This window comes from Xenopus laevis, chromosome 5S (assembly GCF_017654675.1).
Source record: "Xenopus laevis strain J_2021 chromosome 5S, Xenopus_laevis_v10.1, whole genome shotgun sequence".
In the NCBI taxonomy this organism is placed as follows: Eukaryota; Metazoa; Chordata; class Amphibia; order Anura; family Pipidae; genus Xenopus; species Xenopus laevis.
This window is the reverse complement of record NC_054380.1, coordinates 88,441,086-88,455,884: the sequence shown is the minus strand read 5'-3', so window position 1 is coordinate 88,455,884 and position 14,799 is coordinate 88,441,086. Positions and strand designations below refer to the sequence as shown.

The window sequence follows — 14,799 nt, the reverse complement described above, 5'->3', positions numbered from 1 at the left end:
ATAAGCCACATATGGCTTTAGATTTAAGGTACCATTTTAGGAAGAATTGTTGCATGAGTTCACATATAGACCTCATTTTTCCTGTTTTGAGAAATAATGCAGACTCAGGATGAAAAATCAATCCAATGTGTCAGTAAGGCTTCTTCAGAAAAGTTTAAGGTTAGGTGCACATCAGATTAGTCATCAGAGGTGTAAAAAGGTGATCCATATGCATGAGGTTGCCCATATGGGATGCCTTGAAAACAATAATTATTACTGATATATAGCAAAGGCCCCTGAATGTTTGTCCCAGGCAACTTAAAGCAGAAGGAAAGTCTTTTTGCACTTGGGGTTGCCAAATGTTGGGCACCCTCAAGTGATTGTATTGACTTACCTGAAACCCCGGGCCGGTGCTCCTATCCGCAGAAAACTGCACCGGCCCTGGGTTATTCCAGTGAGCACTATGGAGACAACTTCTTTCGGCTTCTTCTTTCTTCAAACTTCCCCTGGGCAAATGCATGCGCCGTAGAACGAAATTGCTGACCTTTTAGTTAAAATTCTTTTTGTTCTACTCCGCATGCGCAAGCATGCGAAGAAAGAGGAAGCAGGAAGAAAATGTCTCCATGGTGCTCACTGGTATAACCCTGGGCCGGTGAAGTTTTCTGCCAATAGGAGCACTGGTTTCAGGTAAGTCAATACAATCACTTGGCACCCCAAGTGCAAACTGACTTTCCTTCTCCTTTAAAGAAAGCCTCTTGTATACATGAGTTTACAGTCATGCTCGACAGATACTAAGGCAGAAAGAATCCAGAAGAGTAGTTCTTGCTACCAAACATATGCCATGTAAACATTTGTATAGACAACATTGTACAATGGACAATGTGCTGCAAGATGGACAGCAGCACAGACCCAAATGTCATAGTCACTGCTAACATTTTTGCTCTAATAAGTCCCATGCTGTTTTGAGTACATTGCGAACCAGAAATTTTCTGACCAAAACCCATTTCCATTAAGCTGCTTTCTTTGCTCTCATTACACTTCTCCCCACAGCTTAGACATTGCCTTATTAATAGCTCATCATTGCAGCTAAATGACTGTACCTATAATCAACTATAAAGGAAACTGCTACTTATAAAATGGTAATTATATCTGTAAGGATGAGCATACCAATACTAGAGAATAAGAATTAGGAAAGTTCTTATACATGTCATGACTTTCATTACACGTCCTCACTATTATTGTATAAACTTCCTGCATCAGATTTACCACAATATAATACAACAAACCTAGTTAAAAGTGTTCATTATATGAAATAGTATTGTTCAATTTTCTTGCCATCTAGACCTTCTGCTGGCCCAGAAGTCATCCTAACTGGTCAGTGTCCTTTTGGTGGCTGTACCACAACCTCACTATTCTCAATGGGACTAAACCTATCAACTAGTTTTCCTTTTTGATTATTTAAGAAAGGTATGTAGACATATTGGTCATGGAGTAATCTTGCGCTAGAGCACACTGCAGACTCCTCTTAGCAGTATAAAGGTTCATGCTGATTAGAAAGAAAAATAGCATTGCTGTATAGCTTGGAAAAATCATGAACTTCAAAAGATTTATCCCATTTCTGAGGCTGATTTGTGCATGTCTTTAACCTCAAGCTATGCAAACTTGCGCTAAATGGTGACACCCTTGCATTCACAGCATTATTGTTATCTTGGAGGAAGGGTATGCCCTCCTATTACACCGGATTTCATAAGCGCAAAAGCCAGTGTTAATGATTCTCTTGAGCCTTCGGGTAATGGCACATGGCAAGATGAATAACGTTAGGATCGCTGGAAGTAAAATATGCTCATTGCAATTTGTCTTAATCATGGGAAATTGCCTCCTAATGGATTTCTTGTGATTAAGCTGGATTGCTGGATATGTTTTACTTTTGTTTTACGACCATAATGTTATTCAACAGCAAGTCATTTTTGGGAGATTGGTAACTCACAGAAGCACACATCTTACATTAAAGGGCATGTAAGTCTAAAATAGAATAAGGCTAGAAATGCTGTATTTTGTATACTAACTATAAACATGAACTTACTGCACCACAAGCCTAATCAAACAAATAATTTATGCTTTCAAAGTTGGCTACAGGGGGTCACCATCTTGTAACTTTGTTAAACATATTTGCAAGACTAAGACTGTGCACATGCTCAGTGTGGTCTGGGCTGCTTAGGGATCGTCATAAACAAAGCTGCTTGAGTTCTGCATAGCTGGTAAATAAGGCGGGCGCTCCCCCTGCTGTTCATAAGTATGATTGTTTCCCTGCTCAGCAGTTAGGGATCATCGGACAATTCCTATCCACAGCAGTAAATGAAATGAGAATTTCACTGCATACAGTCAGGTTTATTATAAAAAAAACGGTACACATTTTTAAATTAAAGTATATTGGAGATAGGTTTCTTTTTCATTAAAGAAAGTAAAAATGGGATTTTATTTTTTTGCCTTTACATGCCCTTTAAAGCTCTGAGCCCTGTGCTATGCACCTAGCAAGTGCTCTTTCTTAAGACAGTTTAACTTTATCATCAGGAAGTCTTAATTGCATATCTCTTAGTCTGGAATATGTTTCCTTACTGATATTTGTAAAATCACATAATTGTGTGTAAAAGATTTATAGTCAACACAACTGTTGCTTTGTTATTCATTCCTAACTGTGCATAATATATAACCTTCATGCAATATTTGATGTGGAAGACAGACAAAACAATGTCCTCAAGCATTATGCATTGTTGCATGTCATTCCCTGCCTAGGTGAGGAAGTACCTTCTCATGCTGGATGTGCGAAAGGATCATGTCAAGTTCTGGCGCCCCCAGATTCTCCTGATGGTCTCCAATCCACACAACCACAAAAGTCTTATCACATTTGCAAATGACTTGAAAAAGAGTGGACTATTTGTACTGGGGCACGTAGATCTGGATGAACTTGGTAAGAACAGTGAGATCACAATTTTTACCTCTGTTTTGCATCAGTTTCTGATGTAGGAATTCCCCATCAAGTTTATTACACAAATAGCTTTACATAAGTTGGATAATGCAAGGCATAATGAAACACTTTTACACTTAAACTACGCTACTTTCTATAACATTCATTGCATTTTGCTGGACAACAACAATACCCGTGGGAATTAGAGGCTAATCCTTAATTTTTCATCTTAATTCATCTTTGTCTCATGTGAACACTACAGGGTAGATTTATCAAAGTGTGAATTTAGAACTCACCACAGAAAAACTCACCCATGTTCTATTTATTTCTATGGGATTTTTAAAATCTTATTTATCAAATGGTGAACTCGATTGATAAATACGATACCCATAGGAATGAATAAAACATGGGTGAGTTTTTCTGTGGTGAGTTCTATATTCACACTTTGATACAGTAAATCAGCCCCTAAGGGTCATGTTTATAATGTCCATGGTTTTATACTGAGCAGTAAGCAGTGTTAGGCTGGGATATCTGGGACCAATGGGGGCTGCCACCTCAATGGTCTACCATCCCAGTTATGGACCCCCCTTCCCCAATGTGTACTTCCAAGCCTCACCCTCCTCCTTAACTCATAGCTCCTCCCCACACCATGTACTTTCTCTCCTCACAAAGTCATGTCAATTTGTGTGAACATTAGAAATGCTGGTTTGCATTAGAACAATGTCTAGCAATATTTACAATTCTGATACATTACAATAGACACTGAGTACATTTTATACTAACAGTTTTCCAGAGTTCTGAGTTGCCATAGTGACCATATACAGAAGCATAACTTGCGCATTACATGTTAGAATGAGATTCCATAAACTGAATCTCTCAGTGCAATTGTTGCCATTTTCCCAACACAAGCATATTATACGTCGCATTTAATAGAGGTAATCCCAAGACCCCATTGGAAAGAAAGGGAGATTCATAGGTTCACAGTATCCTTCCAGCAAGTGCATGTTCTTTTGTAAAGGGCAACTGTACCCTGTAGGTTTGGAGACGGCAACATTGTGATTAAAGTGGCAAATATGGCTGGTGTCCTTGGGCCTTTTACTCACAGCAAGAAAAGCGGATATTATTTGACATTGCCCTAGCTTAGATAAAGACATATGCTCCAAGAATGGAAAGTGTCAGGTAAAAACAGGTATATATTCCCTCCTGAGAAGCACTGCTGTAATGTATGTAATGAGACATAGACTAGTAGCTAGAGAGGGAGAAGGGACAGAGGGACATCAAGGGGCAGATTTATTAGGTAATGTAAAAAATGGAGGGGCAATTCGACAGGTTTCACTGTCTAAAAAAAATGTGTAATACTTGTTTATTTGAGCAACTTCCTCCGGAACTTACTTACAAACGTCGGAAGCAGTGCTGAATCTGGTGTTCATGTGGTGTAAAATAAAACACATCTTGATAAATTCGCATTTTTTTTACACAGCTTTTTACAATGTTTTTTCGGCGAATTTCATTTTACACAGCATAAAACATAGGCCCCTAAAAGTTCAGTATTTATAGCTGGGGTATTTGTATCTCTTTGCGACACTCATCAAACATCAAGGAAAACTTGGTAAACAAATCACTGCTGAATTGCAAATCATGATTTTAAAAAATCGCAATTGCTTTAAAAGTCACAGACCTGATTTTTTTTTTGGCCACAATTGTGAGCTCCCTTAATGTCCTGTTCATCAGTTTGATATCAATATGGTAGCACCTATTTCAAAGCCTTATAGGGAATGTTCAGCTTAAGGCAAATGTCCAAATATTAACAGTCCCTGTCGCTAAAATCATTTTCTCAATAGATTTTATCTTTTTTAAAAAGATAAATCCCACCTAAGCAACTCATCTAATTTCTTTTGCTTTCCCACCTAGCTGTTGCTCATGAGGCTGAACACGCTGAAGAAGAAGATTAGGCATGAATTGCTACTGTGCCTGCCCCTTTCATTCTGCTGATCTTCCATATGATCAGAACAATTTATGAGGCACAATAAAGATGGCAAGGAAGGACATGAACAGTAGAGCTTCATGTATAAACCCTCTTCAGCTTCCTTTATGTTGACATAAGGCAGGGGGTTGGCTTCCACATACCAGAGGCAGAGTGAAAAAAACCCTTTCTGATTCCAATGCTCTGTTTCAGTGGTATGATCATGAGAGCACTTTTCCTTCTTTATAAATAATGATCTATTGGGACAAAGATTTCAGTGACAAAAACTGGTCATATATGGGCACACATCTGAAGGTGAACGTCCCGTCTAAGAATAATTTTCAGAAGAGGATCAAAAGTATACTTATTTAATATATTATGTACCCTTATGATTTATTATTATAACTGCTTTCTAATTTCCCAACTGCATTTTCATCTGATGAGATACCATCTACAGCACTTGCAAAACATGTTTTAATTTTGGTTTCCTGGGATGTTTAGAGGAATAGATGATGTGGTTATGGTCAGTTTACTAACTGTAGGTGCTAAATGCAGCAATGCAGTTACAGGGGTTGTTCAATTTCCAAATCCTTTTTTCAGTTCAGATGTTTTCAGATTTACACTTTATTCAATTGCTTTCCATCTTTTATTTTGTACAATTTAAGTTGAAAGCTCCTGTCTCTAGTGTTTGTCTGGCAGCTCAGTGATCCAGGAGAATTCCGAACTGTTACAATTTGCTACATTTAGTTGATACAATAGTTGATACATTTCTAAGCAGTATCTGTGGAATATTAGCAACTATTGTATCAATTCTAACAGCTGCCTGTAATGAAACTCAGGGATTCTGCTCAGCAGGGACAAAGATAACAAATGTATCAATTTTGAACACTTAAAAGAGTCGGCGACCCCCTCCCAGAACTGCTTTAGAAGGTGAAAAATGAAACGTTACACTTCAATAATAGAAAAACAGTCATACATGTTAGAGTTATTGGAAAAAGTCTTTATTTCTGGTGAACAATCTGAAACTAACTGAACTGAAAAAGTGCTTGAAGATGAACAACCCCTTTAACATTAGCAACAACACTACATTTCTAGCTGCCTTTCCCTTTCCTCCAGATGTACTGCCATCAGATCCTCTGCAAACACAGACAGACGCATGGCTGCAGCTGGTGGATGAACTCAACATCAAGGCCTTTGTCAACCTGACTCTTTCTGACTCTGTGAGACATGGTGTTCAGCAGCTGCTCTTCATCTCTGGGCTGGGTGAGTAGCATTCGCTGTATATTATTCTCTAATATTCCATTGCACACTACATACAGAGAGGCAGTGGCATGGTCCTTACCAACAGGGGACAAACCAATTTTCTCCAATATAACTCGTATTGTTAGATGTTTCAGGATGTATTTTTACAAGTAAGATACACTTTGAACAATGTAACAATGATCCCCTGACCAGGGCCGCCATCAGGGGGGGACAGGGGGGACAAGCGTACCGGGCCCGGGCATGAAGGGGGGCCCGGCAGCGCTGCATTTTTTTGAAGATCCGGGCCCCCCTTACGAGCGCCCGAGCCGTACGTCTTGCCTCTTCAGTGCCGAATGCGGAAGTGCCGAAAAGCCGAAGCCGATGCGACGAAAAGACCCGAAGTCACGGAAAAAGCCGAAGTCCCGAAGTCACGAAGCGCCGAAAAGACCCGAAGTCACGAAAACAGCCGAAGCCGAAGTCCTGAAGCAGCGCAAAGACCCGAAGTCACGAAAACAGCCGAAGTCCTGAAGCGGTGAAAAGACCCGAAGTCACGAAAGGAGGCGAAGTTGAAGTACTGAAGCCATGAGTTCAATTCTACTGAACACCAGTTTGTGTTTTTTTTTTTTTAATCCCCTGGCCACCAATGTATTATTTTAATATTCTATAGGCCCCTGCCACCAATCTTTTTTTTAAAACTTTTGTTTTTGGGGCCCCAATTTTTTTTTTAACTCGTAAGGGGCCCCTTGCCACCATTGTTTTTTTTGGGGGTTTTTTTTTAAAAAAAAATTAATTTTCTTTTTGGTGGCCCCAAATTTTTTTAACTTGTAAGGGGGCCCCTGCCACCAGTTTTTTTTTTTTTTCCAAAAAAAATTATTTTTTTTTTAAATTTTTTTTGGGGCCCCAATTTGTTTTTAACTTGTAAGGGGGCCCCTGCCACCATTTTTTTTTTTTCAAAAAAATTTTTTTTCTCCAAATTTTTTTTTGGGGCCCCAATTTGTTTTTAACTTATAAGGGGGCCCCTGCCGCCAATGTTTTTTTTTTTTTTCAAAAAAAAATTTATTTTTTTTCAAATTCTTTTTTGGGGCCCCAATTTGTTTTTAACTTATAAGGGGGCCCCTGCCGCCAATGTTTTTTTTTTTTTCAAAAAAAAATTAATTTTTTTTCAAATTTTTTTTGGGGCCCCAATTTGTTTTTAACTTAGAAGGGGGCCCCTGCCACCAATGTTTGTTTATTTTTTAGTTTTTTTTACATTTTTTTTTTGTTGGGGCCCCAAGTTTTTTTTAACAGGGGGCCCCTGCCACCAATGTTTTTAAAAAAAAAAAATTTTAATTTTTTTTTTTTTGGGGCCCCAATTTTTTTTATAAGGGGGCCCTGACCATCAATAGCTTTTTACAACTTGTGTGGGGGGGGGTTACTTTTTTAGCGCTGATGTCTGTGTGGTCTTTTAACTGCGATGTGGGCGGGATATGGGGCGGAGCTTGGTCGTCAGTGTGGGCGGGGCCCAGGGGGCCCCAAAAATTTTGTTGTACGGGGCCCCGTGATTTCTAATGGCGGCCCTGCCCCTGACAGTTTGCTTCTTGAAAATGGCATATTTTGGGGCAAAGAAACTCCCTTTTGTGTCATTTTATGTATCAGATTTACTACTTACTGGCACAAATAAAAAAAAATATACAAATCTTTTTTCCATTGGTGGGTGAGTAGTTAAGTGTTTGCAAAGTATATTTTGTTCTGCATATTTTTTCCATTAGTTTGTTTATTGCATTCCTCCTGTTGTGTCTTATTAGTGCACAGAATTCATGATATGCATCAAGTGAGTGCTGAACTGTGTGCTATGTTTCCTGGGATCTTGCCATTGCTGGTTTCTCTCAATGCTTCGCACTTTGCTTCCTTGGCAAGTACTCTCTCTTACACACACATACTGCAAGCTCTCTCTCACACACATTGCAAGCATTCTCTTTCTCACACACTGCAAGCACTCTCTCATTGCAAGGATTCTCTCACACTGCAAGCATTCTCTCTCTCTCTCTCTCTCTCTTACACACTGCAAGCACTCTCTCTCATTCTCTCTCTCCTACATACTTGCAGATTAGAATCAATTGATTCATTGGGAAGCAAAGTATTAATTAGGGATGCACTGAATCCAGGATTCATTTCAGTATTTGGCCCGCATTCACCTTTTTCAGCAAGGTTCTGTGTATTCCAATTGCCGGCCCGAACCAAATCTCAAACCAAACTAATTTCAAATTAATGGAGCATCCCTAGTATAAATATACATATGTATTAATAAATCAATTCAAATATGTTAGTAAATATCAGTATGAAGCGAAGGGCCGGATTTACATAGCAGGCGCTCCTAGGCCCGCTGCCATTCATTCCGGAGCACTAGGGATTGGTGCACAGGAAATTACTATTGTATCTACTGCGAATACCCACCAATGTGGGTGTGGTTGGGCGGCATGCTGCCACCCCTAAAATTTTGCTGCTCTAGGCCCTGGCCTTTGTGGCCTTTCCACAATTTCGGGCCTGATGAAGTGCCCCCACTACATATTCAAATTAATATGTATGATGTAGTAACAAAATCCTGCAACCAATTCATTATATGGATACCACTTAACAGTAATTAACAGTAAAATTAGACCATTAGGACAAGATCAAAGAAAAGGGTCTTTCATCTCCCACTATGGTGCGTATTTACTGAAGGGTGAAAGTGAAAATTTGGAGTATTTTTACCAAAAATGAAGATTCCCCTCAACATCACCAATTTACTAAAAGGAGAATCTGTGCCAGATTTCTCTCCCAGGCTCCCTGAGGCCTCTGGGTCCTAGTGCCCTCTACCGTGTGCAGCTTTTTTTCCCCTGTGCTAGTGTGCGCATGCTTCACATCGATGGGGAACTCTGTGTTCCCATGCACTTTAGGATATGGCTGGGCAGCATGCCACCCCTAAAATTTCACTGGCCTCGCCACAAATCCCAACCTGAGGAGAAAAAAACTGTTTATCTTTACGGTGGTGAAATTTCTCTTTGCACTGGCATTATTTCACCTCTCTTCTCCAGGTGAACTGTCTAATTTCAACAAACATCAATTATGACTCACATTTTAACAGTATTCTTTTAAATATGCATCTTGGAACTGATGAAATAGCTGTCAAATACTTTGGACCCAATGATTCATGAAAATGCTTGGAGATGGCAGAAACCTTATTATTCTTTATGTTATGCTTATATAATTAAAGATTCTCTTAGATACTGGCCCTATATTGTGGATCCTCTATTCACAAGTACCAAGATAGTTCTCAGTATGTCTTACAGTTGGTATAGCATTTCATGGAATAAGTTCATAGCACAAAAACCAACAAAGGTCCTGGAGAGGCTCATAAAATCGCAAACTCAACGTCTGACATAGCCACACCTACTGTACTAGCCCATAATCCTCATTCTGGAATTTCTTATATGGCTCTTAGATAAAGATAGGTAGGGGCCCAAATGACATATAAGGATGGGGTCATGTAACAATACGGCAATATATTACCATATAGATAGTTTATAAGGGTGCATCTACACTGGGTAACTATGTACCGGGAATAGGGATACCTTTTAAAACAAATTGTTTGTGTATATATATATATATTTATATGTTTATATATATATATATATGTGTATATGTGTATATATATGTGTATATGTATATATACATGTGTGTATATATATATATATGTGTGTATATATATATATGTGTGTGTGTGTGTGTGTATATATATATATATATATATATACAGTATATATATATATATATGTATATATATATATATATATATATATATATATATATGTATGTATATATATATATATATATATATATATATATATATATATATGTATGTATATATATATATATATACACAAACAATTTGTTTTAAAAGGTATCCCTATTCCCGGTACATAGTTACCCAGTGTAGATGTACCCTTATAAACTATGTGTATGGTATTAGGGATGCACCGAATCCAGGATTCGGTTCGGTATTCGGACGAATCTTTTGGAAGGATTCGGGGGTTCGGCTGAATCCAAAATAGTGGGTTCTGTGCATCCCTATATGGTATGGAATTGTAAATGTTGCAAGAAAATAACTGTGCGTTATAATAACTTATGTTGTCGCTTATGATTTGGAAAGAAAGGGTTGATAAATAAATAATTACTAGTAATGATTCATATTCATCAGAATAACACATTAGGGCATAATTGTCAAAGATCCAATGGACATTTATGATATATTAGTCAAATTATGGGAAGCCTTAAAGGAAATTATTCAGACCCATTAAAGATCAGTTGATCTAAGGTATCACATTTTTTTTTTACAGTAAATCAAAGTCTGATGGATTTAGAAATAATTTAAGTGAATCAGTCAATGTCTTTAAAGGTGATGTAAACGCCAAAACTAAAAAGTTGCATTATGAAATAAATAATGCTGGTCTGTGGTCATAAAGGTATTTGTAAATATTCCTTTATTGAAACCAGCATCTGTCTGTCCCTTTCTATTCTCTGTCCTGGCAGGGTCGGACTGGCGCAGTCGGGGCCCACCGGGTTGTGAACCTCGGGGGCCCCGTGCGCATGCGCAAAAACTAGTGCGCATGCGCGAACGTCAGCCCCAATGCGCATGCGCGAACGTCAGCCCCCAACGCGTGCATGCGCAACATCGCCGAAAAACTTTTACTGCCGTTCGGGGGCCAATCTAGGACCGGGACTGGGCCGGCGGGGGCCCAAGTGGGCCGGGGCCCACTGGGTTTTTTTCCGGTTTCCCGCCGGCCCAGTCCGACACTGTGTCCTGGTGGTTCTGACCTTTGAAACAATATAGAAGAAACTAGCAAAATAATATCTGTGAAGAAACATGCAAGAGACAGAAAAGGCCTTGAGTATTCTTTGCTTTTTGTTCTATTAAAGTAATAGTAACATGTCAAAGAATGCGACTTCCACCTCTAAGCCTACTACAAATGTGGCTTCATACATGCCCATAGATAAGGTGCAACACCTACTGGACTAGGGGATAGGGATTAACTACACTGATAAAATATTTATAATTTTTTAGGTTGAATAATCATGTGCTGCCAGCCATGAATGTCCATGCCTTGTGTAACGGGTAATTCAATTGCTAATTATCTTTCTGTTTCAACCTATAACTACCCAGTTTCCAGTTTGTTTTTTCAAACCATGGGGTAGATTCCGCCACTAGAGTGAAATTCCGCAGCTCTCAATTCATTTCTATGGGATTTTGAAAGGCGTATTTATCAATGGGTGAAAGTGAAAGTTCACCCTTTGATAAATCCGCTTATAAAAATCCCATAGAAATGAATGGAGAGTGGCGGAATTTCACTCTAGTGGCGGAACTTCACTATTAACTTCACTCTTTGATAAATATACCCCTATGTGCTAATGTTTAGGGTCAGTGGAACTCTAACAACCAGATAACAACAGAACAGCATATATTTCAAAATAAAGTGCCAATATCTGGACCATACTGTGCTGGTGAAACCTGGTGAAACCTGCAGAATGTTTATACAGCATTATGGTTTTTTGCAAGTCACATTGCTGATGGCCAGATTCCAGACCATATCTAGCATGCATGTTACATATCTGTCAGTAAATTAAGTCTGACTTGAGGTTTTATACTTTTGCAATAAAAGCGATACATAAGATAATTAGATAAAATAGGAAGATAAAGAGAGTTCAGGAGGTATCATAACACACATTATTTTTGTTTTGCAGGTGGAATGAGGCCAAACACTGTCGTTCTTGGGTTCTACAGCCAATCAGCTCCACAGGACTTGCAAAAGAATGAACAAGAATTGAACACAGAGGGTTCTTTTGTGTTTTCCTCAGGTGGCAGAAGGCCTTCTACAACAAACTTTTCACCCTGGGAATATGTGGCTATTATTTCAGATACCATCAAAATGTCTAAAAATGTGGTATTAGCGAGATACTTCTCTGAGTTTGACAAGTCTTCTGTGTGTAACTTTCGGGGGAAAGAAACATACATCGATGTATGGCCACTGAACCTTCTACGTCCAGACAGCACAGCTTACGTGGACACCAGCAGCTTGTTTTTATTGCAAATGGCTTCTGTGCTGAACATGGTAAGGACTTGGAAAAAAGCTAAGCTGCGGCTGTTTCTGTGCGTTGAGGAAAACAGTGGCTTACAGGGCCAAGAGGTCAAACTCAAGCAGTTACTTAAAGACCTTCGCATCAAGGCTTCCATTTCTACAGTTGCATGGGACACTGTAGTTGCTCTGCACTGGCACAAGCAAGTGACTGTAGACTCAGAAGAGGCAGAGGAGGGCTACCTGAACTTTCCCAATAACTCTCTACGGGTTTCTGAAGAATATTTGGAGGCTGTAAACCAAATGATTTTGATGCAGAACCCCATGTCTCCTCCAGCTGTGAGATTTCTTTACCTCCCACGTCCTCCAGCAGACACAACAGTGTACAGAAGGTTTCTTCACCAGCTCGAGACAGTAACCCGAAACTTAGGTCCCACTTTGCTCATCCATGGAGTTACTGCTGTCACAAGCACTGAATTATAAAAAGTCAGGAAATTGCATTATATATATGTAAACTGCTGCAGACTGAGGACTTACCAAAGAGGACCAAACTGGAAATGCCTTGATTATACAAGCATGTCTGCTATATGATATCAGCTTGTTAAACTTCACTTTAGAAACCATCGAAGCAAGAAGCAGCATATAGTACATTATTCTTATTGTAAGGGATTAGCTAACTGAAAGTGGATGTGATTGGTTCATGGACTGGGTTTTATTCTGAATATTAGTTTACACATAATAATATTTCATTCCTGTTTTCCTCTTTGCAATCACAATACGTTCCTTGATTTTATTTAAAGCATTTACTTATTGTATTTCTGAACTGAATTTAGGTGAAGACATTTTTTGATTATGTTCTTTTGCACTTCAAACACTGAATGTATGTAATTAAAAAAATCTGATTTAACTTGTTGTTAAGTATCAAACTGAGGTTTATCACAGTCAACCTGATACTTGAGTGGAACCTTAACATGCTGATACAAAAGTGGAAAAATTAGAAAACTTGTTGTTTGACGGGATTGTTTACCCATTTGAAATAGGCCTGGAGGACTATTGCTAATTATTATGCTTGTCAGAGTGACATTGATCAGTTATAGAGACTTTAACTCACAGTAGCAATTGTGCAGAGCTAGGTACCTTCTTGTGACTCCAGCATTTCTGAGCCATCTATGAATAGGAGGTCTTCCATGCCCATGAGACTAACTCCTCTGCCCATAACCTTGTGCTGGGCTGATGTGCAATAGTAGTGTGGCAATGCCTTGTCATTTTTTTCTGAAAGGGATGGTATTACTGCCTCCTCATAGTCTAATTACAATCTCATTTGAGCCTTAGCACTAAGCTCTCTTAGTTTCATTCATTTCTCTTGTGTCCTCAGTGAAATCGTTGTTAACATTGAAAACCTAAGAATTAAATTGCTTTTACATTAAATGCATAACATCTAAATATTCTGTTCACTTTAACTCCTCCCTGGCTCTTTGGGGATGTAGGGATTCCCTGTAGTGTACAAAAACAGAACCACAAAAATTAACATGACGTGGCTGTAATTAAGTGTCAATGTCATACAATTGCTTATATTGCTTGTATATTTATCTGCTAATGCTTACCACAATTAATTTTTAAACAAAACAACTCCGATGCAATTGAACTGGAGACTTTCAGGTTTGATTTAGTGGGTTGAACAAAAAGATTGCATAAAAATGTGAGGAACTAAAGCTTTTTTTTTTAAAAAAAAAATTTAAAAACTTGAAATAAAATGTTCATTTCTAATACTTGAAGTCTTGAACTCATGGACATCACCAGATTCTGGGTTTCCTCCTTTTTAATGCTCTGCCAGGGCTTTACTGAAGCGGCTTTCAGTTGCTGTTTATTTGTGGGCCTTTCTGTCAGAAGTTTAGTCTTCAACAAGTGAAATGCAGCTCAATTGGGTTCAGATCAGGTGACTGACTTGGCCATTCAAGAATATTCCACTTTTTTGCTTTTTAATAAACTCCTGGGTTGCTTTGGCTGTATGTTTTGGGTTATTGTCCATCTGTATTATGAAACGCCTCCCAATCAATTTGACTGCATTTAGCTGGATTTGAGCAGACAGTGTCTCTGAACACCTCAGAATTCATTTGGCTGCTTCTGTCCTGTGTCACATCATGGATAAACACTAGTGTCCCAGTGCCACTGGCAGCCATGCACGCCCAAGCCATCACACTGCCTCCGCCATGTTTTATAGATGATGTGGTATGCTTTGGATCATGAGCTGTTCCACGCCTTCTCCATACTTTTTTCTTGCCATCATTCTGGTAGAGATTAATCTTGGTTTCATCTGTTCAAAGAATGTTTTTCCAGAACTGTGCTGGCTTTATTAGATGTTTTTTTTTTTGTTTTTTTTTAGCAAAGTCCAATCTAGCCTTTCTATTCTTGAGGCTTATGAGTGGCTTGCACCTTGCAGTGCACCCTCTGTATTTACTTTCATGCAGTCTTCTCTTTATTGAAGACTTGGATATCGTTCACTTGTCTGTTGTGAAGGGGTTTCTCTTCACCATGGAAATGATTCTGTGATCATCCACCAC

General features: G+C 38.9%; 1 protein-coding gene across 1 annotated transcript in view; it reads left to right on the top strand.

Moving 5' to 3' along the window:
• The window catches only part of LOC108718044 (solute carrier family 12 member 9), a 125,234-nt gene extending 112,089 nt beyond the window's left edge, over positions 1-13,145 (top strand). Inside the window, exons 11-13 of the mRNA XM_018265607.2 lie at positions 2,773-2,947; positions 6,024-6,170; positions 11,907-13,145. Of these exons, the coding sequence (XP_018121096.1) occupies positions 2,773-2,947; positions 6,024-6,170; positions 11,907-12,721 (1,137 nt within the window). The 3' untranslated portion in view covers positions 12,722-13,145. The remainder of the gene's footprint in view (positions 1-2,772; positions 2,948-6,023; positions 6,171-11,906) is intronic.
• The last annotated feature ends 1,654 nt before the right edge of the window (positions 13,146-14,799 follow it).